The sequence below is a fragment of the Haemorhous mexicanus genome, chromosome 3 (genome assembly GCF_027477595.1).
Source record: "Haemorhous mexicanus isolate bHaeMex1 chromosome 3, bHaeMex1.pri, whole genome shotgun sequence".
Taxonomy (NCBI): Eukaryota; Metazoa; Chordata; class Aves; order Passeriformes; family Fringillidae; genus Haemorhous; species Haemorhous mexicanus.
The window spans coordinates 114,741,533-114,765,935 of record NC_082343.1 but is presented as its reverse complement, the minus strand read 5'-3'; the positions used below and the strand labels follow the sequence as shown (position 1 = coordinate 114,765,935).

At 52.3% G+C, this 24,403-nt stretch overlaps 1 protein-coding gene across 1 annotated transcript; it reads left to right on the top strand.

The window, feature by feature from the left end:
* The first annotated feature begins 3,862 nt into the window (after positions 1 to 3,862).
* Positions 3,863 to 23,682, top strand: TRAM2 (translocation associated membrane protein 2). The gene is made up of 11 exons (XM_059843092.1): positions 3,863 to 4,067; positions 11,371 to 11,434; positions 13,529 to 13,638; positions 13,855 to 13,971; positions 15,522 to 15,580; positions 16,124 to 16,208; positions 16,295 to 16,365; positions 17,047 to 17,151; positions 17,278 to 17,436; positions 18,423 to 18,595; positions 19,214 to 23,682. The coding sequence occupies exons 1-11, from the start codon at positions 3,948 to 3,950 to the stop codon at positions 19,285 to 19,287; spliced, it is 1,137 nt and encodes a 378-aa protein (XP_059699075.1). The 5' UTR covers positions 3,863 to 3,947; the 3' UTR covers positions 19,288 to 23,682.
* The last annotated feature ends 721 nt before the right edge of the window (positions 23,683 to 24,403 follow it).

Genomic DNA, 24,403 nt, shown 5'->3' with positions numbered 1-24,403 from the left:
ATGGGACAACCACAGCTTCTCTGGGTACCCTGTGCCAGGGCCTCCCCACCATCACAGGGAAGGATCTCTACCCTATATCCCATCTAAACCTATTCTTTAGGGAATTCTAAAGCCCTGTTTGAAGTAGGAGGACTCCAGCAGCAAACCACAGCTTCAGAAACCCTCCCCCACCCTTCCCATCTTCTGTGGCCCAATGATCTGGGGCACCTCCAGATTTTTCCCAATGCTGCCAGACTGGGAAAATCAAACTGGGGAGGAGTTTCTCCCCAAAACTTCCTGTCCCTTTGCCACCAGAGGGAGATGCTGCTCAATCTCCAGACACACCTCCAGTGCTTGTATTATGGAATCATTAAGGTTGGAAAAGCTCTGAGCTCATCCAGTCCAACCATTCCCCAGCTCTGCCAAGGCCACCACTAATCCATGTCCCCATGTGCCACATCCATACGACTTTTGAATCCCTGCAGGGATGATGACCAGAGAGGAGAGGGAGGTGCAGGACTGATGCTGCTGTGGCATTGCCCTGGGAGCCAGTGGGAATGAAATGGGGAGCTCTGGGATACCGGAGGTGGAGTTCCTGGAGGAATGAGACCTTGGTGTGGTCATCTCCTTTTAGTTCCCAGGCATCACTGGGCCATGGGGAGTGTTTGAAAATCACTGTCAGGGTCTTGCCCTCTTCAGGAGAAGTCATTGACCTGTAAATATCCCATGGTGCCTTCATGTCCAAAGATGTGTGTGAGGGGAGATGCCCCAGATCACACTGGATGCACAATGGGACCCTGGGGGTTTAGTAGAAGTGGCTCCAGCTGTCACCACCATGGTGCTGAGTCCTGATTTTGGTGCTGTATCCTTGGAGCTGTGCCCAGGTGGGTGACCTGGTTACTCCACACTCTGCTCTGTCCTCTGATCAACCCATGGGGTGCACAAATCCCACAAATCCCATGTCACTGCTCTGTGTGGAGCAACATGGGGGCCTGGGCCAGTCCAAAACCAGGAAGGAAAACTAAAGCTGGCAGAGGGGCAGTGGACCAGCTGCTCCTGACAACCTGCAGATGTTATCTTCCAAATGTCTCAAATGCTTGAGGAGATCCAGGCAGATCCTCTGCTCCTTCTGCAGCATCTCCCATGAAGCTGTTTTTGGATAAGGAATGATCCTGAGCTAGACCAGGATCTGCCCAGCTTTTGGGGGTGCTCATCACCAATGTTTGGGCTTCAGCCACGCACAGAAGGGCTGGAGCAAGGGGATATCTCCATCCCACTACACTTGGACAGATGGTCCAGTGCTTTTGCCTGCTCTGGAATAGAAAATTTCTACTCATTTGCCTCCTGTGAACCTTTTCTTTTCCATTGTGTTTCTTAAGGAAACCCTCTCCACCCTCACTTTTGAGAGGTGGAGGATCATGCCCCAGCCCAGGAGAGCTCAATGCCACAGATGAGAGGAGCTCTCAAGGGCAACATGGGAGCAGGAACCAAGCATGAATTTTGACAATGCAGGGAGTGACACAAGGGCTCCCCAGGAGAACTGGCTGTGCCACTCTGGTGATCTGGAAAAAGGAGCAAACAGGCAGGAACAGAGGCTACGTCCCTAAGAAATTAAACAATACCCAGGCGAGTGCCTGGCCTTGGGAATGTGGCTGTCCTGACTGCTGGCACTGTCCCCTTGGCTTGTCACTCTTGTCCCTCTTTCAAGGTGAAATAAAATAAAGCAGGATGGAGTTGTATCAACAGGGCTTGCGTGTGGGGCAGCAGCCTCGCCCCAGCCCTGCTGCTGGGATCTCACCTTCCAGCAGCCCAATTTCTGAGCATTGTCCATGGGGGCCTGGTTTTGTGAAAAACATTCCCTCCAGCTCCAAAATGATGTAACACCACCCCACTCCCCACCCCCCTCATCAAAAAAGATTTCCCCAGGAAAACCATCTTTTCACTTCCAACAGCATTGAAACACAACATTTGGACCTTACAGAAAATAGAATTATTTGCCCTGGGGCTGTTGTTATTTGTCTGGGTTTTTTTTCCAAGTTGAAACTTTAGTTATTTTTTCCCTCTTTAATTAAATTTGGTTTGCTGCAAATCCCTTTCTGGTGCATTCAGTGTTCCTGTAAAAGGCAGGGCCCAGGCTGCAGCTCTGTGCCCATGGCTCCAAGGCTAAACAATACCACAGAGGGGGGGAGCAGAGGGTAAGCCCAGCTAATCAGGACTTGCCTGATAGGACTGAGTGCTTAATGAGAACCCAGGGACTGTGCTTCCCCAGCTGGATTTGGCTGGAGGAAAATGCTTTGTGCTCTCAGCACCAGGTTTGAGACAGCTCAGCTCTCTCAGATGTGCTGGAGCAGTGTTTTCTCCCTCCTGTGAATCCATCCTCACTGGACACAAGACAGATCTGTGAGGGATCTGTGGGGATCCAGGGATGCTGGAGGAGCTGAAAAAGACCCTGGAAGCAAGAGGATCCATGTTTTGCTTGAAGGGAGATCTTTCAAACCAAAACACTGTTTATACCTTGATTTTCCTAAGCAAAGCCACCAAAGGGCCCTGTCTGCTCCCCTCATGTCCTTGGAGCTCCCTGAGGAGCTTTGGGGGGATTTTAGGGATTGAGTTCAATAAATAACACCAAATGTTCCACTGTTTTGCCCTGGAAACCTGCTCAGATTGTCTCTGTCCCCACTGCTACACCCCCAGATCGAGCTGGGGTGTGGTTTTGGGAAGGGGGTGGGATAGGGAAGGCATCTCAGACCTTTCCCCGTTTAATGAGGGAGATTTGAGGTTCAGCACGGGAACTTTGGGATGCAGAGCAAGATGTCAGAACACTGCAGGGTGTGCACAGGGGGGTGGGTGCTGGGTGCATGGGAGCCCAGATGTGCATGGTAGGTGGGTGCAGAGGTGGGAGGCTGTCTGCACACAAACAATTGGCCGGTGCAGATGCAGGTGGGCATCCCCACATTCACAATAGGTGGCTTCAAGTGTGGGTGGCTGTCCAGATGTGCACAGCACCAGGGCACAGATGTGAGGTGGGTGCCAAAACCAGTGTGTGCCTCCCCCCGCTATAGAGTGCTAGGGTGTACTTGGGGCAAGCAGGAGCCGTGACCAGAGCTGGGTTCTCTGTCTGGTGCCGGGCTGGGTGCTGGGTCCCGGTTCGGTGCTAGGTCCAGGGCTGCGCTGAGCTGGAGCAGGGATGGATCCAGCTCCAGGGCTTGGTCCAGGGAAGGGTCCATGTCCATAGCCGGTGCCAGGTCTCGGCTCTCAGTCTGGGTCCACATCCGAGCTTTCCATCGCGTGCTGGGTGCAGGTCCCGGGGTGGGGCCGGTGCCGGGTCCGTGTCCAGGGTTGGGCTGAGGCCCGGTGCCGGTACTGGGTCTGGGTCCAGGTCCGTGTCCGTGCCCAGGTTCGGTCCGGCTCGGGGGCAGGCTCGGGTGCTGGGTCTCGGTTTGGGTGCGGGTCCGTGGCTGGGTGCGAGTTCAGCTCCGCGGCCGGGTCCCGGTGCGGGCGGTGCCGGTCCCAGTCCCAATGCGGGTCGGGGCGGTGCCGGTTCCCAGTGCCGGCCCCGGTGCTGGTCGGTGCCGATGCCGGCCCCGGGGCGAGTGGGAGTGGTGCCGGTGTCGGTGCTGTTCCCGGTGCGGGCCGGGGCGGTGCCGGTCCCGGTGCTGGTCGGAGCGGTGCCGGTGCTGTTCCCGGTGCGGGCCGGGGCGGTGCCGGTGCTGTTCTCGGTGCGGGCCGGGGCGGTGCCGGTGCTGTTCCCGGTGCTGGTCGGAGCGGTGCCGGTGCTGTTCCTGGTGCGGGCCGGGGCGGTGCCGGTCCCGGTGCTGGTGCGGGCCGGGGCGGGGTCGCTGCCGGGGCCGAGCGGAGCCGGGCGGGCGCGGGGAGGGCTCAGGCGGCGGCGCCTGCGCGGGGCCATCGCGGCGCTCCGCGAAGTTCCGCGGGGCCCGGGGAAGTTTGGGCTCGGCTCGGCCCCGGCCATGGCCTTCCGCCGGCGGGCCAAGAGCCACCCGCTCTTCAGCCAGGAGTTTCTCATCCACAACCACGCCGACATCGGCTTCTGCCTGGTGCTCAGCGTCCTCATCGCCCTCATGTTCGAGGTGAGACGCCCCCGCCATCGCCCCCGCCGGGACCGGCTGTCCGTGTGTCCCCACCCCGTGGACGAGGTGACCCCCCTTGCTCTGCATGGGGTGTCCCTCCCTGGGGCTGTCCCAGCTCGGGAGGGTCCCCAGCCGGCCCAGGTGCCCCCATCCCGTACGAGGAGGGGGCTGTGGGGTGCAGGACCCCTCGGTCTGAGGTGAGAGTGCCGCCCCATTCATTCCCCATCTCTCACCCAGCACGGGAGAGGTTCCCCACATTGCCACGGGGACCCAGCCTGCTGCTGGCTTTAGGGGTGGCACATCCTTCTGCCCCCGCTGCAGTCTGCCGGGGGTCCCTGCCTGGGGAGGGGGAGCACAGGCGGTGTCAAAACCCCTGCCCCAAACCCACCGCGGCTGACAGGATGTCCCGAGCACTGAGGGGCACATCAAGCGAGAAGCTAAGCCTTGTCTGATATTCCCATCTCTTGGAAATGGAAGAATTTTTTTTTTTTTTTTTTGCCTTTTCCCCCCCCTTTTTTTTTTTTTAACAGTAGCCCTTTTCCAGGTGTTTTCTCCGCAGCCCGCTGACCCCGCGCCGTGGGACGGGTGCCGGGGGCTCCCGGGCCTGGGGCAGAAGCTGCCCGGCCTTTTCCATCCCGCTGAGCTGCGGGCCACGGGAAGGCATCCACGGCATTCCTTCTCCTGCCGGGGTGGCCGCAGACCCCCGCAAGGCCGCTGTCCCACCACCGCCATGCCGGGAACGCCGCTCTGTCCCTCCCGCTGCTCCGGCTCCTTCCCTCTCCGCCCGCTTTCCCCGTGCGGCTTCGCTTGGCTCCGGGCATCCCGCGCCGAGCGCCGGGCCCTGGTCAGCGGCACCGCCGGCCGGGACCCCCCCGCCTCCCCCGCTGAACCCTCCCCTTCGGCAGTGCCACGTTTCAAAGCAAATCCGGATGGGAAAGGGGTGGCCGGGGGGCCTGGCGAGGGAGGAAAGGCTCCTTCTGTAGCAAATCGCAGGAGGAGGAAATCCATTTCCTTAATTCCTCCCCGCTGGCACCCCCTGCTTTTCTATCCCCCTCTTTTTTTTTACTGCGAACTCATTGAATGAACGAGTCTCTTACAGCACTCGAACCCTTTTCAACGTCCTTGTGCATGTATGTATATTTATTTACGGGTTTCAAAACCGACCCAGGAGGGCCAGCTGTATTCCAAAGCCACATGCAAATGCTGCGAAGTTGGGCTGCAAGTTTCATACTCATACTTTTAAAAGAAAATACCACTGAGGTTGTGTCTCTGTCTCAGGGTTTCTCCCTGCAGATGGGTTTGTTGCATATTGGGAGCTCTGTCCTGGAGAGGTGGTACCTGGGCTTGCTGCTGTGATGCTTTTGTTGATATGGTGCTGTGAGGGCAGTTCTAAAAAATGATGAACCTCCTCCCATGGAGGTGGCAGGGAGGGGTTTGTGGTGTTATCTGTGTTTTTTAAATGTATTTTAATTTAATCTCCCTCAGATGCTGAAGGCAGCAGTTTGCTACTCTCCAGCAGACCTCAGAGAGACAGAGCTTGCCATGCCAGGGTGGCTTCCAGTGCTCCCTGTAGCTGGCAGCATCATCCCTTGGCATGGGGTTTGGGACAGCTCTTGGTCCTTGTGGGTATTTCAGTTTACTTTTATTTTATTATTACATTTATTTCTTCTGCTTTCTTTTCCCCTGGAGGGGAGATCAGCCTCTGCTCTTGCCCAGCCCTCCAAACCGTCTGTGCCTGTTTGTGCCACCTCTGTGGTGAGTTTTGATGGCAGCTCTGATCCCTTGCCACGGTGGGAAGGACCTGTCACTGTGCCTTCCCCTCCTTCTCCTGTCGTTCCTTCTTCCCACCCTGCAGCCAGGCTTCCACCTTCCCCAATGCCAGTGGCCACAGCCAAGCTCAGGCCCAGCGGAAAAGGCCGAATCCTGCTCACAATAGGCTGTTTCCTGCAGGGAAGGTTTTTTTGGGAAGACACAAATAAGATTTTTAACCTTTTCCCAGGCATCCCTCAGGAGCTGACTGCTTCCTTGCTCCAGCACCCTTCTTGGGGTGATGCTGGGAGGCTGCCATGGGTCTCTCACTGCTCAAGCACAGCATAAGCTACACCTTGAGCATCTTTTTGGGTGCACAACCTTTCCCCATCCACGTGGATTCACCAAGCTGGTAATTCCTCTGTGGTAGGGAGCAGGTGCCAGTCATGATGGGATTTGGTGGCGTGAGGATGCTCATTGGTGTTCCAGGTGATTTGATTATTCCAGTGTTGTGTGAGTTTTTGGTGATCATGGCATTGCTCAGGGAGGGAAGCCCGAGGCTTGGAGGGAGTTTCCCCCTAAAGGGCTGTCCTGAGCTGGGCACCACAAAGGGTTTTGTTTCTCAGCCAGCCCTGAGCCTTCAGGGTGTGAAAACACACCTGGTTGTGCAGCTGCCTGGTGCCAGAGAGGGGTTTTGCCACGTGTGTGTGGCTGCTGGAGCCCAGAAAGGAAAACCTCCCCCCCCTTTTTTTTTTTTTTTTTTTTTTTTTCTGGTGAGAAACTATTTTTACTGAGTCTGTATAGAAATGCGAAACAGGTGCTTCCCATCCTCATGCAGAAATTACTTTGCATATCGTTTTCCACCCTGCTTTGCAGAAAAATGAAGCAAAGGCCAGGCTGGGTTTCACCTGTGTCCCACCAGGGGTGGCTCCTGTGAGCCGTGCCTGGTCAGGTTTGGGGAAAACTTTGCTGATTTTGGAGAAGTTTCTATATTAGATGGTGGCTGCTGTTGTAATCTCTAATGTGGGGAAACTGAGGTTTAGTCTTATGCCTGGGGTGATGAAATAAAGCTATAAACCATTGTTTTAGAACTGGTTCCATGCCCTTGCTGGGCTTTCCCCCTGTGCAGATTGTGGGATGTGAGTCACGGGCTCCCAGACTCAGAGTTGTGACACTCAGGAGAAGGCAGCTGACAAATGAGCTGCTATTTCCAGGCTTCCTGCTAAATATACTTTCCCCTTCCCAGTCCCCTCTGTAGTACTCTAAAAATTAAGGCCTTTCCATTGTTAATGAGGGAAAACAAAATGCATTCCTGCCTCCCCTGGTCTTTGCCAGATGTGGGAACCAAGGCATGTGGGGGATGTAAGGGTTGAGTGCTGGGAAGAGTGGAAAAAAAGGTAAAAAAGCACAGTTTTTAGGTTTACTTTTAAAAAGGGAATAAACAGGAGGGAGGGTGAGGCAGTGGAAATAGTGTCATGCTGGGGGATGAGTTTGTCTGTGGGGGCAGAGGGGCTGCACCACCCTTGGGAAGGGCTTTTTGTCAAAGCCAGATGTTTACTTTGAAAGGCTATGGTCCAAAGTTTGGGCTTTAGTTTACATATAGGGCCTGTGTCAATCCATACTGTGCATCAGCAAGTTTGTCTTTCAATAAATTCTAGCTAGCAGGGGAAAAAGAAACCCAAAGTTGTGAGAAAAGCCTTTGGACAGCATTTTGTCTGTAATTAGTTTGAGTTGTTTTTCTAGCCCTGGAAATATTTTCCCGGCTCCGACTGCAGAAAACTCCCCCAGCCTCCCCCGCCAGAGGTTTGGAGCTGCTTCTTTCCTCCAGAGTGGCTTTAACTCAAGCAGGACCATGGGGGGATGGTGGCTTGCCTGGGGGTTCCTGGCTGTGGTGAAGACAAATCCCACTGGGATGAGGCTTTGGAGAAGGGAAATGTGTTTCATAGAATCCTGGAATTGTTCGAGTTGGAAGGGATCTTAAAACTCTTTCCAACCCTCTGCCATGGGAAAGACAGCTTCCACTAGACCAGATTGCTCAGAGCCCTGTCCAACCTGGCCTTGAACACTTCCAGGGATGGGGAGTCCACAACCAATCTGGGCAAGCTGTTCCAGGATTTTGAAGAGTGTGCTGGGGAGGGATGCTCAAAAATTATCCCTCATTCCTGAAAATATTAGTGTTTGAGAGTTGCAGTGGGTAATTTCAGGGAGAGATGCTAAACTGCCTGGATGTGTGTGCTTAGACACCTTTTTAAAAGCCAGTTGCACATCTGAACAGGTGAAGTTGGGGTTTTGATATAAAGCATTTCATGGCAGGGGTAAAAAAGGCATCTTTTGAATTGCTGGGTGGGGCTCTGAGCACCCTGCTCTATGAAAGGTTTCCCTTCCCATATCAGGGGGTTGGAACATGAACTTTAAGGTCCATATCAACCCAAACCATTCTGGGATCTAAAAAAGGATGGGGAGAGCTTTGCTGCTCTGTATTAGGCAGCAGTCTCCAGGGGAGGCTACAGAAAGTGTGGATTTTTCCAATCACCACATAATCAGGGAGTAGATGCCTGGTTTTAGACAGTAAATGTGTGGTAGTGCTGGGATTTCTTGGCTTTATCAATTGCTCTGCCACCCAGGGCTGCAAGGTGGATGTGCTGATTTGGTTTCTGGCCATGAGAAACAGCCTCATCCCTGTCCGGGCGGATCCAGGCATCTCAGGAAACTGGTCATGGTGGACATGCTCTGTTTTCTCTGTTCCCCATCCATCTGCACTTTGGTCCTTGAGTTAGTGGCTGTAACCAGCAGAAAACCACTCACTGCTCAGGATGTGGCTCCTTCTTCATGGTGCAGAGAGCTCCCAGGACAACTGCTTCCCAAATTTACGTGGGTCAGGCATACAGAACCATAAAATTGTTAATGTAGGGAAAGCCCTCTAAGGTCATCAAGTCCAACCATTCCCCCAGCACTGCCAAGGCCAGCACTAACCCATATCCCCAAGTGCCACATCCCTCATGTCAGGCGGGATGAGGCTGGGATGAGGAACATCTCCCTCTGCATAGGGGTGCCCTTAATGCAGGTCAGGGAGTGGATGAGAAATAAATATACAGTGTTTGCTACATGGTCCCTGCTCTGTGTGTCCCATGGAGACAAATCCCTCTCCTACCCTCTAAGACATTGTGCCAGGAAGGATAAGGTTAGATATGAGGGAAAATTTCTTTGCTGGAAAGGCAGTCAGTGATTGGAAGAGGCTGGAAGTTGTGGAATCACCATCCCTGGAATTGTTCAAAAATTGTGCAGATGTGGCACCTGTGACCATGGTTTTGTGGTGGGCTTGGTAGTGCTGGGGGAACAGTTAGATTCCATGATCTTAGAGTACATTTCCAACCTAAATTATTCTATGATTCCATGAATTGTGTCCCTGCCAGTAGCAGTTTAGTGGCAGGTCTGGCTCTACTCTCTGCCCTGCAGGGCAGAAGCATGCCCAGGACTTCCTTTCCCATATCAGCATCTTGTTTCAGAGCAAACAGACAGCAAGTCTTGTGCCTCTGAATAATCCTCGCATTGCTTTTCCCGCTCCAAACTTCTGCTTTCCCTGGCTGCATGTGAAATGCTCAAGGCAGGCTCTGAAGGGTTTTCCCATTCCTGGTGCTCATCCCGATTTCCCAAGCCAAGGAAACCTGGTTTTTGCCACGCAGGTGCCTGCATCTAGGAGGTTACAGTTGAGTTGGGTTGTTAAAATATTTCACTGAGGCTTTAGGAAGCAGCCTGCTACCCCTCTGTAAGGAAAGGTGGGGGGTGCTGGGATGGCTCCAGAGCTTCTGGTGGTTTTGCAGCCCACAGGAAGCAAAGGCCAGTGTGGAGATGGGACAAAGCATTGCTTGATGGAGGAACCTTCCTACCAGGTGCTCTGGGAAAGATCAGCAGAATCCTTGGAAAGTGTGCTGGGGCTGAGGGCTGTCTGGGCATTGCTTTCCACCCTGGAGATACTCTGGGGCCATTTTCCTGCATGGCTCTGTGTCCTCTCCAGTAGGTTAGGAGGCTTCACCTGGAGATGATATCTTGTTTCCAGCTGTTTATAGCAATGGATGTCAGCCAGGTACTCAGGGAGCTGTAAATCCATCAGGGCCTGCTGTCTTTAGCACATCCATGACACGGCCGCCCATCCCTGCAGCACCACAGCCACCACTGGCTCCATGCCTTTGTTTCATGCCCTGTGGCAAGGTTTGTAAGTAAACTCCAGGTCCTGTACTGCTCTGCTATGAGGCAACTTGGCTTTCCCAGCCAGCAAGGTCTGTAGGAGCCAGAAGTGTCTCCCTCAGCCAGCTTGAGGCCAGGCAATGCACTTTTTCCATTCCCACCCCAAGCTGTGCCCATGGTCTCCATCTCCTGCATCTACTCCTCCACAAACAGAGCACAACATGTGGGATTTCTTTTTCTTTTCTTTTTTTTTTTTTCTCAGTGGAAAAAACAATAAAATCCCCAAACATCACGAAAACACACCATGGAGTTTGCTGTCCCCGAGCCGGGGCTGCCTGCACCGGTTGCTCAATGCTGGTGGTGGCAGGATGGGAACACTTGGCAAAGTCCCCCTGTCTCCCCCACAAGCTGTGGAGCAATTTCCAGCTGGGATTTTAATATCTTGCAGCTCTGAAGCAGTGCAGCCATGTCTGTGTGAAATGCAGCTCATCTCTGTTGGTGTTTGATGGGCACAGGATTTTTTGGGAATGGTTGTGTTTGAGGGTGGGTGCATGTGAAGCGTTGGAGGGTTGGCTGGGAGCCACTGGAAAGGGAAAATCTGGTGACCTGCTGCCTGGGATGGGCTGCAGGCATGTTTGGTGTTGGATGTCTGTGCATTGGATTTTGCTGTGCCCCTGCTGGAGGGTGCTTTGGTCTCAGAGGTGCAGTTTTGGGGTATCCTGTGGGGTGGATGCTCTGCCCCATCCCCACAAAACCTCCTGCTTTGCTGCTGGGGAGGAGCATTCCTTTGAATAAAAGCAATTTAGTCAATGGCCACCTCACTGGTGATCAGTGACAGGATCAGAGGGAATGGCTGGAGCTGTGTCAGGAAAGGTTTAGGTTGAGTATTAGGAAAAGTTTCTTTCCACCCCTGAGGGTGGCTGGATACTGAACAGGCTCCCCAGGGAATGGTCACAGCCCCAAGCCTGACAGAGTTCAGGAAGGGTTTTGACAATGCTCTCAGGCACAGGATGAGATTCTTGGGGTGTCCTGTGCAGAGACAGGAGTGGGATTTCAGTGATCTTTTGGTCCCTTCCAACTCAGGATGTTCCATGATTCGATTCTATGATTCAATAAATGAAAAGTGAGCAGCACAGCCCTGGGTTTTGGATGTCCTGATACCTTATCCCAGGCTTTTTTCCTCCTTTTTGGCCATGCATCTGGGATCTTGTGGGTGACCAGAGTGAGGGTCTGTGTTTCTGCAAGTGAAGCTGATGCTGGCACATCTCCTTGGGTGATTTGCCTTTCCCATCATAATGGGAAAAAAATTGCTCCAGAGGAATGGATTTAACAACTGATTTGCTTCTTCTCCCCTCTGTGTCTTTGACAGGTCACAGCCAAGACTGCCTTCCTGTTCATCTTACCTCAGTACAATGTTAGTGTGCCTACAGCAGGTGAGACATGCCTCTGCTCCACAAATCCCAAGGGAGGGTTGAGTCTGGTTTGCCCCAAATCCTCACTTCCAGCTGCCTTGGGCTCATCCTCTACTGATCAGCTGCTCAGGCTCTTGTCTGACAGTAAATGCAGTCTGGTCTGGCAGAGATGTTAAAAATATGATATTTTGGGAAGAAGCAAACTTTGAGTGTCTCAGAGCACTCTGGTCATGTCTCATGCAGCCAGTGTTGGGAAGAAATCTTTCCAGGTAGTTTGGGGACTTCCTCTCTCTTTCTGCCATGGCCAGGCCACTCTGTGCTCCCTGCAGAATGAGGATGCTGCTCCTAGCCTGGTCAGGCAGGATCCAGCTGTGTGATTGCCTGCCTGGAGCAGCTTCTTGTCCCCCTGTGGAGCAGGAGGCATTTACCTCTTTTCCAAGCAGCAGGGGCTGTTCATATCATCCCTGTCCTGCTGATTTTTGGGGATGGCACCTGGAGGGGAGGGTGTGGAGATGCATGTGGTGCACAGCATCCCTGCTCCAAGCAGGTTCTGATTCACAGGGAGTAAATTCCCTTTGGTGCAGCTCAGAACCAAAGGGACCAGAGGAGGTGTCCCAGCTCCCAGCCAGGAAGCTCAGCCCCTATTATTCCTATTTTGGCTGCTGGTTGCTGCCTTCCTGGCTCAGAGCCTCTCTGGATCTGGCAGGGATCTGGGCACTGGCCTGGAGACATCAGGAGGTGCTTTGGGTAAAGGCCTGGGCTTGGGATGAGCCAAATGCCTGGGGCACAAAGCCTGGCCTGGTGGCAGAAATCTGCAGTTAATTGGGAGTGTTTGAGTAATCATCCAAAGAAAGAGCAGTGTTGGGATTAGGGGAGCTACAGAGAGGCAGACATGTGGAAGATAAAAGCTCTGCCCTTAAAGGCTGTGGTTATGGCTGAAGGAATCATCCAGCTTCCAGATTAAAATGTGGACCCTTCTCCCCTGTGGCACAGTCCAGACAACTTCTGCTGCTGGTTTTTAAGGGATTTATTCTTTTCTGATATGAAAAGTCCCAGGAGGCACAGTAAGGAGAGAGATCTTAGTGCAGCAGCTTCTTGGGAGGAATCTGAATTTTTCCAGGGCTTTCCCACAGCTCCTGCTAGAGCTTCTGAGGTGCCCTGGAGAGAGGAGACAGAGCACATGTACATGATCTATTTTCTTTGGCCTTGCAATTCTGTCTTTTACCTTGTTCTGGGATGCAGGCACCATTTTTACCTCTGGGTCTGCACAGCACCAGGGGCTCCTAAGGGTGTTTTCATGTCCTTGTGCCAGGTGTGTTCTGATCAAATCTTAAAAATCTGGAATGAAGCTTTGTTTAGGGTAGACAGGGCTGGTGACAGAGCAGTCTCTTCCCAGCACTGGTATCAGGAGAGGACAGACTGGATCAGGGTGAGGGAGAGCAGCAGCCAGGAGTGGTCTGAGCTTCGTGTGATGATACTTCCTGCAGCCTTCCCAACTCTACTTCTTCCCATAAGCTTGAGGGCTGAAAATAGTCACCTAAATGCAGATGTCTGGGGTATTTTGGGTGCTGCTGGGTCTCTTGTTGCTCCAGAAGAGCACAGCCTCCCCTGGGTCCTATTTCTAATCCACCAGTCGTGTGGTGCTGCCTCAGATCTCTGAATAGCAGAAGGCATCTCCATGTAGGCAGCTGAATCCTGCTCCAGCAGTTTTCAGGGAGTGGGAGATCATAAGGAAATGTTAAATCATAACTGAGGGGGTGGAAATCCTATCCCAAGCCCTGATGTTCCTAATGGGGCATCCCTGATCCCGTGACCTGCCTCACCGTCCCATGTCTTCATCCCTCCAGGTGATAAATTCCTGTCTCCACAGCCGAGCTGTTCCCAGTGGCAGGGGGAAGCTTTCAGTGTTCCCAGTGTCCCCTCCCTTGAGGTGTGTACCTGTAAGAGGGGAAACCACCCACGTTTGTCATGAGCTAACCCTGAAGAGAGCCCTTTTGCCACTGCCATAGTCATGACCTCTCTCTGGTGTCCCCATCCAAGCTGCTCCCCACTAAGCCCTCACCTGGAAATCCTTTGGGCCACAGGTGTCTGACCCACACTTTGGTGTCTTTGCAGATGGGGAGCTGGTCCAGTATCACTATGGGCTGAAGGATCTGGTCACCATCCTCTTCTACATCTTCATCGCCATCATCCTGCACGCGGTGGTGCAGGAATACGCCCTGGACGTGAGCACCATTCCCTGTCTTGTGTCCTCAAAATACCTCAAATCCCACGGGGGGCTCTGCACTTAAATGCTCTTCTGAGGGTGGTCTGGGGGATGAGGTGATGATGAGTGAGCCTTCATCTCTGGAGGTTGCATAGGATGAGGAGGAGGAGGAGAGAGAGAGTTGATGGTGGCTGATGATTTCTTGTTGTTTGTCTCTCCCTCTGCTCCTTCCCAGAAAATCAACAGGCGTCTGCATCTCTCCAAGGTCAAGCACAGCAAGTTCAATGAGTCAGGGCAGCTGGTTGCTTTCCACCTCACCTCTGTCATCTGGTGCTTGTACGTCGTGGTGACGGTAAGGCATGGGGCTGCCATGGGTTTCCAGGGAGAACTGTGGGTTCTGGAGCACAAAATCCCACTGGCAGCAGGGTCCCCAGCCAGCTTCTGGGTCAAAACAGGCACATTTCAGTCAGTTTGATTTTCAGCTGTGGTGGATCTTTCCAGCCACTGCCTGAGGGCAGTTTTGAGAGATCCTTCTCCTGTATTGTACAAGGCACAGGTAAATGGGCTGTGAAATCTTTTTGGGCCCCAGAAATCCTGCCTGGCCCCATCATCTTCATCCTCTGCTCCAGGACCTGATGCCTTTGTCAGCTTATTTTCCTCCTTATGTACATTCAGTGCCTTGAGGTTTCTGGGTGCCTTTTTTGGGGTCATGGGGCTAATAGGCAGAATTTTGGGATCCCTCTTTATGGTTCTTTCCTTGGCAAGCTGAGGGAATCTTTGAAAACAGGGAAATCTTGCTGTTCCTTTGTGTGTCAACCCAAAGAATTCAGAGGAAAAAGTGTCATTTTGGGAAGGAAGAGGGAGGGAAGAGCAGGTGGTGTGGGAGAGATCTATTTTGGCAGTGTGAAGTGATGATGCTTTGCTACCTGCAGCCATTGGGGTCCAGCTGTGTTCTGCAGTGGCTCTGGGGATGGATCCTTAGGGACAGATTGCCTCTCCACTGCTCAGAGGGTCCTGCCAGCCCTTCTTAGAGAACTACTTTTCCCTTCAAGGCCAGCATTTCTAGAGATCTGCTGGCACTGCCTCTGACTCATAGGGCTCTGAGGAAGGAGACTTTTGCAGTACAGTTGATGCTGCTGGTTTTAGGCTTCCCTTGCCCAGTGCCACACTGATCCCTCTAGGGCTGGAGCATCCTGTACAACCCACATTGCTGTGATGTGCTCCCCAAACACCCAGCATGTGCAGAGCAGGTCACCCTTGTTCTTCCCTGGCCTTCTCCAGCTGAAAAAAAGGGACTTGAGACAGACGGGGAATGGATGATGGTGACTGGGCAGGACAAGTTTCCCACGCCAGCATCTCCTTGTAAAGCCCAGGGAAGTATCCGTGTGGCAGGAGTCAGAAGGGAGTCCTATCCTGTAAGGCAAGAGGTGGAAAATGAAACTATCCAATTCATATCCAGTTATTTTTGTTGGTGTTTTCTGTTCCTCTTTCTCTTCAGAAGCACTTCTTGTTGTTAAAGTGCTGCTGGGGTTGGAAATGCCAGTGGGCAAGAAGCCTCTGGACCATGCATATGGCTGCCTGAGCCATGCTACAGGAATATCACCCCTACACCTCCAGAGCATTCCAAACCCCAAAATACCCTCTCCTGAACTTGGGACTCTCTGTGCAACTGAGCAAGCAGCTTTCAGCCCCCAAACAGGGGGCCTGGTGAAATTTTAGAGGGGTGCTAGAGACCCACAGATGCAGAGCTCAGCCTTGGCCCTCACAGGGAACATGGTTTTTCCTGCAGGCTGTGACAAGGCTTGGGTGTCATCCCCAGTTCCTCATTTCACTGTACCATCGGCCCACCCTCTTATAATCTGTTTTGTTTTGCTGAAGCCTTGCTTCTCTTCTCTTTTTCAGGAAGGATATATTTCAAACCCCCGGAGTCTGTGGGAAAACTACCCACATGTTTATCTGCCGTAAGCACTTGTGAGGGCATTTTGTTCTGGGGCTTGCCACTTCCTTCCTCTCCACAGTTTTGCCTGCTGGGAGTGGGGTGCTGACAGCACAGCTCCCTCTGCATGCACCCTGCATCAAGGATGCTGCAGTGAGACCATGGGGAGTGGGGATATCTCATTTGTGAGCCTGGGGAGGGGTGTTCCAGAGGGTTTCATGAGGAAGGCCCTGTGGGCTTGGTTACTCATCCTGCCTGTTTCCTGCATCACTTTGGGAAAGTCTCTTTCATTTTTGACAGCAGAAATGTAGTGGGGGATGACCCTTCCATCTTGGTTTTTAACAAAAGTGAGGTTTGCTGAGAGCACAGAGATCACAGCACAAGCATCTGGATAAACTCTGTGTGTGGCTCTCTTGGCTCAACAAATAATTTAGGAGAAATAATGATTTCTCCTAAATCCCATAACTCCAAAACAGTGGAGGGATTGCTTAATGCTGCCCTGGCACTTGGGTTCTTGGGGTCCTGCCTTGGCCTGGGCTGGCTCACGTGGCTCCTCCCTGCATTTCAGGTACCAGGTGAAGTTTTTCTACCTGTGCCAGCTGGCCTACTGGCTGCACGCCCTGCCCGAGCTCTACTTCCAAAAAGTCCGCAAGGTGAGAGCCAGGTGGAGGTTTTGGGAGAGGGAGGGAGGGTGGCTGGAGAGGGCTGAGAGGTTGATTTGGCTTTTCTGCCCTGCCAGGAGGAGATCCCCCGGCAGCTGCGCTGCATCGCGCTCTACCTGCTGCACATCGCCGGCGCCTACCTGCTCAAGTGAGTCCCTGCCTCAGCATCTCCTCCCACACCAGGGATGGGGCTGGGCAGCTGCTTCTGCCCTGGGGGCCACCTGGGAATCCTCAGTGGGGTGAGGGGCTTAGGAGGAATAAATTGGGTTGTTTCAGTGGAGAGTGACTTTTTACCTAGGCAGGTATATAGGACAAGGGGAATGGTTTTAAACTAAAATAGGAGAGATTTAGATATTGGGAAGAAATTCTTGCCTGTGAGGATGGTGAGGCACTTGGCACAGGTTATCCAGAGGGTTTCCCATCCCTGGAAGTGTTCAAGACCAGGTTGGATGGGCATTGGAACAACCTGGGACAGTGGAAGATGTCCAGGGCAGGGGGTTGGAGTGAGATGATCTTTAAGGTCCCTTCTCACCCAGACCATTCTCTGATAAAAAGCAGAGCAGCCTTGCCAGCCATAGGGTTTTGTGTTGGATATATGCCAGCTCTGCCAGTGGTTTGGACTGTGTTGATGGTTTGTAGACAGGGATTTCCCCTATTGCAGTCCTGCCCCCACTGCTACACAGAGATCTGGCTTTGGGTTGGCACTGCAGTTCATGGACAGCAGGGCTGAGGCTGCAGCTGTGTTTGCAGGATGAAGGTTGAAGGATGAAGGTAGAAGGATGAAGTCTGAACAACCCAGTGATGCTTTTTTTTTCCTCTTTCCTGCCAGCTTAACCCGCTTGGGGCTGATCCTCTTGCTGTTGCAGTACTTGGCTGAGTTCTTCTTCCACATGGCGCGACTGGTTTACTTCACGGACGAGAACAACGAGAAGCTGTAAGGAGGGGAGCTGCCTGTGCCTCCCATCCTCCTCTGGAGCCCAGGAGAGCCTGGATCTTGCTCTCCCCTCCTGGGTTGGTACTGGGGCTGCTCCTGCCCACACCTCTGCTTGCTCTCCTGCAGGTTTAATGTCTGGGCCGTGGTGTTTGTGGTCACCAGACTCTTCACCCTCACCTTGTACATCCTGGTCATCGGCTTCGGGCTGCCACGCGTGGAGAGCCAGGCCCTGGACCCCGAGAGAGGGAACTTCTTCAGCTTCCTCTTCAACAATATTCTCTTCAGGTAGGAATGTCCTCTGTGTCTTCCTTGGATGTGTTATCCCAGCATGGATTTTTCTGAGTTTGGAAATCATGGAATCCCAGAATGGTTTGGGTTGGAGGGGACTTTAAAGATCTTGTTCCATCTTGTTCCAATGCCTGCCGTGGACATGGATACCATCACTGGACCAGGTTGCTCCAAGCTCCATCCAAATGGGATCCAGACAGTGATGATCTGATCCTGATTCTATTTAGGGAAGGTCTTAGTGAGCTGAAGGGGGTGTGAAGGAAGCAAGGAGGGGTTTAAAGGCTACCCAGAGCCAAAGTGGAGGGGAAAAGTCAGGAAATTAGGTGTTACTCAAGAGAAGTTATAAAGTGCAAGCCTATCTTGGAGAAATGCTTGCAGGCTTTCCCTGTTGTACCTGTAAGTGCATTTACATGGATATGGTCAAGGAAAAGGCATTTTCCCTTCTGCTTGGTCATGTTTTGCTGCCGTTTGATGTGAGAAGCAGAGAGTGAAATGGGCTCCTCGTGCCTTGCAGTCTGTCAGGTCTGGGAGCCTTTCTCGCCCTTGCAGCGGCTGTGGGTTGAATTCAGCATTTTCCAGGCATGGTCATTCTCAGGCTTTTTGAAGCCAAGGACTGCTGGCACACCTGAGAATTTGAGTGTCTTTCTTACCTCCCTTCCACCTTTTAGATCATCCAGGGACATCGTATCTTGACTGTGCCACTTTGTGTTTTGGGCAGTGCTAGCTGAGACCATCCTGTTCATCCATTCCTGCCCTAAAGTTGAAAGAATCAATGAATCAAAAACTGAGAGCTTTATGATATGGAGGGAAAGGAGAGTGGCTGCTCTGGGCTCCGGGGTGGCAGAGAGGAGAGATGGTGGCTGGAGGGATGGCATCTGCCACGTGGGGGACCTCGGCCACCAGCCCCGGAGTGGGGGGAAAGGCCGGGCTGGGGGTGGCCTCGCTGCTGTGTTCTCAGCCTGCCTCTTCTCCGCCCCTGGCAGAATGAGTGTGCTGCTGTTGGTGTGCCTCTTCCAGGCCTCGGTGATGTGGCGCTTCATCCACTTCCAGCTGCGGCGCTGGAGGGAGTACTGGAACGAGCAGAGCAGTCGGAAGCGAGCCGCCGCTGCCGCCGCCGGCACCAGGCAGCAAACCAAGCTGCTCAAGAGGGACTCGGGTGAGTGCTGGAAGGGTGGCACTGTGGAGGGGTCAGTCCTGGGGTTCAGCATCCCCCAGCAGGCTGCTGCCTGTGCAGGGTGTCCCCAGCAGTGTCCTGATATCATGGGGGTTTCCCCATGTCTGCAGACCAGTCCTGAGAGAATAAAGGGTTTGGCTTGTGCAAGGGACAAAGTTTCTTTCTCCATAGAATCACAGAATGGTTTAGGTTGGAAAAGACCTCTGAGATCATGGAGTCCAACTTTGACCAATCACCACGGTGTCAACCAGACTATAGTGCTGAGCGCCACGTTAAGTCATTCCTTGGACACCTCCAGGAGTGGTGACTCCAAACCTCTCTGAGCAGCCCATTCAATGTTTAATCACCCTTTAGGTGAGGGAATTTCTTCTAATGTCCAACCTGAACCTCCCTTGTGGCAGCCTGAAGCCATTTCATCTTGTCCTGTCCCTTGTTCCCAGGGAGCAAAGCCCCACCTGGCTGCACCCTCCTGTCAGGGACTTGTGGCAAGCGAGAAGGTCCCTCCCAAGCCTCCTTTTCTCCAGGTTAAACACCCCCAGCTCCCTCAGATTACATTCCAGAGCCCTCACCAGCTCCGTGTCCCTTTGTTGCCATCCCCAGGTTACCATGAAAACGGAGTGGTGAAAGCAGAGAACGGAACCTCACCTCGCACCAAGAAGCTCAAGTCTCCGTAGAAGCCAAGGGTTGTCTCCTGGGGAGGTGGGCGAGATACCAGGACTGAGCAGCCCCTCCTCCTGCTCCTCACAAGCAGCGTCTTGAAAGGCTTGGAATCATCTTCCCAAGGTGTCTCTCGCTCTCCTCCCTTCCTTTCTTGCTCTGGTAACCGTTTGCAATAAAACCAAAAAGGCCCCATTCCCCTTCTCCCATCCCCCTCATAGGAACCTTCTCCAGCCCTCCTGGTTTTGCCTTCCTCTGATCGTAAACCAGCGTGCAATGGTTTTTTTTTTTCTTTTCTATTTTAGTGTTCGGTTATTTTGGTTAATGGTTACAAATTATCATAGATGGTTCCAAACAATCCTTTTTTCTCCTACAGCATGTTCCTCCCCTCTCTTCGTGGTGCTTCCCTGAGCCCCTGGGACAGGGCCACGACAGCTTGAAGGCACCATATGTGTGTTATGGGATCAGATTCCTGGGGAAATGTGCTGGGGCTGTGAGATCTGAGGCTCAGGGGTGCTCTCAGGTGAGATGGGGCACAACTGGCCAGCACTCAGCAGGATGGTGATGCTGCAAAGAGAGACCAGGGTCTGATGGAGGAAGCTCAACCCTGTCTTCTCTCCTGGTGGACCTCTGGTTAACTGGGGTTTTCTGAACCCTGCTTTTGAGAATTTTTGAGAGCTGGGCAGTAGAGAAGGGAGAGAACTTGAACTTTCTTCTTCATATGGAAGGTCCATCTCCCAGCCTCTGCTTGCCCCCACTGTTTCTCTTGGCTGCCCTGTGGTTGTTCTAGACCTCCTAGCCCCAAGAGCTGGGCCCAGGGCTCTGCAGCTCTCAGCGTTTTGTTATGGGGCAGCAGCATCCTCAGTTCCATGTGAATCCTTGAGGCCTGCCCTGCTCTGAGTACTGGCCTGGCTCCTGTCAGCCCAGCCCTTTGCCAGCTTGTCTGTGCCTCGTGGACCTGGTGTTCTTGTTGCTTGTAACGACATCCAGGTGACAGATGGGTTGCTGCAAAGAGTTTTTGCATCATTGGGACTGTGCCCCTCGTGCTGTCACCTCAGCCTTCCTCATCCCTACCGTACCAGTCCAGCCGTGCCATCGGCAGCCACCAGCTTCACTCTTTGTTTCCAAAGGATACAGTGCTTGTATCCACCCAAGGTGCTATCAAATCCAGGGTTTCTTCCAAAAATCCTAGCCCCTTCATCCCTTTCTGAGCTGTGAATGAGATGACAGGGAAGGAAGGCGAAGGAGGCCGGGGCTGCAAGGAGCAGCTTGCATTTAGGAAAAGCCTGGCTTGTGACACATAGCTGTTAGCAGATGGAGTTGTCTCAAATCTACCTCAGAGGCCATCTGTTGCTGCAGACCACTTTCCCCTCTTGCTTCTGCCCACTACCACCTCCACGTGCTGGCAGGAGGTTTTGTGGAAAGCCAGATCCCACCAGCTTCATCCCTCGCTGAGACTGCTGGGGAGCAGCATCTGCTTGGGGTTTTGTGGGTCAGTGCCATCTCACTGGGCTTCTTTTTGGGGTGCCACACCAAGCTAGGTTTGGCAGGTGAGCAGTAGTGGCACCTCTGTCCCCACACTGTCCTCTGGGGCAGTTCCTGAGCTGGGCTTTGCTGTTGGTGCCTCTTGTGCAGTGAAGTCAGCCATAGCTTTAGTTCTGCTTGGCACAGCAGGAACAGGGGACTCGTGGTGTGTCCCCTTGGCTGGGTGAGGAGAGGGACACAGAGCTGGGCTGCTGTCCATGTGCAGTCCAGGATTGATCTCTGGTGTGCCCCTGGCTCAGCCCTTGGGGGCACCTCAACTCTGGCTCTCTCCGAGTGCAATTCCAGCTTGAGGCTGGTGCTGTTGTTCTTTGCGCCAGTTGTGTTTTGAGGAATGGGTGACAGTTGATTTTCTACCCCTCTTTGAGCTGAGTTGGGTTTTCCCCCCATTTATCTGAGTGTCTTTTGTCTTTTCCTCCCCCTCTCCTTGTTGAGGAGGCTCTGGAGGGGGAAAACATGCAGGGACATGAGGACAGTTGGTCAAATCCCATTTGTTCCTCAATCCCCGCAAATTTGAGTGTCAGGTGAGAGATGCTGGTAGGAGAGGGCTTTCCCTGTTTTCAGAGGATCTGGGGAAGGAGGCTGGAGCAGAGCCCCTGGTGGTGCCTTGCCATTGCTCCTCGTAGCCTGTGCTGGGAGGATAAGACACTTTTTGGCTCAGAGGCGGCAACAGGACCTGGGGTGCAACATGACTGGGGGGGAAAAGAGCTTTATGTTGGGCAGGACATGGAAAAGGTCGAGTGGGAGAGGTTTTTCCTTTCTCCTGCCTCTTCCCATTCCCTGCCATCCACTGCCAGTGCCCTCCAGGAGTGACTGCTGGCTGGCATCTCCCCAGAGCCTCGGCCAGGCCTTTCTGCAGCGCTGATGCCTCGCAGCAGCCGAGCTGCTGACTCTGTTAGCAGGTGACACATAGAGCCCCCCAAAAACATGGCTGCTGAATGATTCCTCCTCCTGCCTGCTTGGCTTCAGGCAGCTTTTCTACTTGCACAATCCTATCTCTGTACAGTAGCTGGTGATGCTTTGTATCCCAAGTGCCTTATGTTGTAGCCTCTCTGTGCACTATAGCAGTAGCTGAACACCCTTCTTTGTTACTACGTATGTACAACATATGCTACATTTATGTGTTTTCTGTTTCCTTTTTGACAGAGCTACCAGGAAAAGGGACATTTGTTTTTGAAGCATTTCCATGTGTTCTTTTTATAATTTTGGTTTTTTAAACCTATAGATAATGGGGCTTTTTTTTTTTTTTTTAGCCCTCCCCTATATTTAGTCCTCAGAAATCCCCATTCTTCTGTTAGACCCAAACCTGGCAGGTTGTTTTTTTTTTTTGAGCTGAGCCTTTGTTGTGAGGCAATATCCACTGTCATCCTGGAGGTTTGCAATTCCCTATCCATCAGAGGGGCTGCCATGGGCTGCTCCTATCTCTGTGGTGTAGTGCAAGCACAATCCCTGGGCTGCAAGCCTGCAGTAACTGCTGCTGTTGTTCCTGTGTCCGTGTCATTTCTCAGCAGATCCAGCCTTACTTTCAGCCCAAAGAGCTTTTTCTTGGAGCATTTTCATTGCAAGCCCTAGGTGGTCAGTCTGTCCTTGGCCTCTCTGCCTATGAAATGCCACAAGCTCACTTCCCTTTACTGGATGCTCTTCTCATGCCCCATGTGTGTCATGTGCAGAAAACATCATGGAATTGTTGGGTGAGTTTGGAAAATGCCTCCAAACTTGTCAAAGTCCAACCTTTAATCCAACCCCAAGATCTAACCCTGAACAGGAGCTCTTGTCCACCACAGTGCAAAAGGTGATGGAGATTATCCAAAACTTCCAGTGGGACATGATTCATTCCACTCTTCCCATGGGCTTGGGGCTGCTTTAGTAGTCTGTGTCCATTATCCAACCTAAGGAGGTCAGGAATTGAGTAGCCTGTGGTTTTTGGGGCGAAGTGTAGTGTTTTCCTGTCCTAGTATATAGGAGCTGTGAAATACCAGCTCTAGTTCTTATTTCTTGTCTTAGGAGGTTGAAGAATGGGCTTGGGAAGAGAAAGGGGTGGAGGAAAAACAGATGTAGCATTTCACATACAGTTTTTGAGTGACTCTTACATTATGGGGCATTACAGTTGTGTTTTATGTTGTTGTTGTTGTTGTTATTTAGGATTCTTTCTTCTTACTCATAATGCTTGGGTTAGTAGTAACCAAGTTCCAGTTCCCCTATAGGACCCCTTACCTTCAACTCAGTGTTTTAAAATATATTTTTGATAGGCTTCCTGGTTGGAGGGAAGTGTGGTCACTCTGGGATGTCTCCTCCTTGCCTCCAAGTGACTCTTGGAGCTTGGAGCCATCCTGCCTTTGCTGCAGTGCCTGGGGCTTTACAGGAGCCTCAGGCTCTTGCCTTTGGTAGGTGGACCCCAGGTTGTGTCAGCAGTGGGTGAAGATGATGGGGTTTGAGTTACAGCCTTCCAGGAAACTTCATGGGGGATGAAAGGTTGGTTTAGAAGGTTTTATGCCCAGCAGTGAGGTAGGTTCCTCCTCCTTGGAGCTGTGTGTGGGGTTTTTCTGGGAAGAATGGCTGTTGGAAAAGCCAGGCAGAGGTGTGTTGTTTTTCCTCGAAAACATTGAACGCAACTGATCAAACTTCAGCAAAGGAACTTGAGGAAAAATTCTGTTCTTCCATATTTATGCTTTAGTGCAAATTTCCTGATTTTGGAGGGGGTGGGGGGAATTAAAAGTCTCTGGTGTTTTATCCCGTTTGTTTCATTCTTCCTGTCACTTCAGTTTTTGTACGGATTTTGTTTGTTGTTGTTCATTGTTCAGTGACTTTTGTGATAAACTCAGCAGAAGTATTTTTCTGAAATAAATAAATAAAAGGCATAGATTCTTCCAGTGCTGTTTCCACTGATGCTTTATTATTGCTAAGCTGTGCCTGTGGCAGGGACACCTTCCACCATCCCAGGTTACTCCAAGCCCTGTCCAGCCTGGCCTTGGACACTTTCAGGGATGGGGCAACCACAGCTTCTCTGGTCAACCTGTGCCAGGGCCTCAGAGCCCTCTCAGGGAACATTTTTTTTCCTGAATATTCAATCTAAATCTTCCCTCTTTCAGTTTAAAGCCATGTCCCCTTATTCTGTCACCCAAGCCCTTGCAGCTGGGGTTTATCTTCCCACATTTCTCATGTCCACAGCACAGGCAGCTGTTCCAGAGTTCATTATTCGTGGCTGCTTTCATCAGAGGGAGTGGAGGATAAGAGTATTTGTAGGAGATGATTTATCTGATGTGGTTTAGGCACATATTTTTGGTGAGCTATATTGTGTATTTTGTGCAGCTGGCCCCAGGCACAAGACATCACTTGGCTGAGGGTTAGGTTACAGTTTCATAGCCTGTGCAGAAAATAGTTTCTGACTTTCTACAGCTCAAGTAATTTCATCTGTAAGTTTTTGGTCTCTTGAAATCTGAGGTGGACCAGAGATCCCTGGAATGATCCTTGGTCAGGGTGAGCAACAGCACAAAACAGGCCCAGAAGGGAAGAGCAGCGACCTTTCCAAACAAGGGGAGACAGGAGGGAGCTGTCACTTGGAGACTCTTAGCTCTCTGAGAAGTGGGAAGT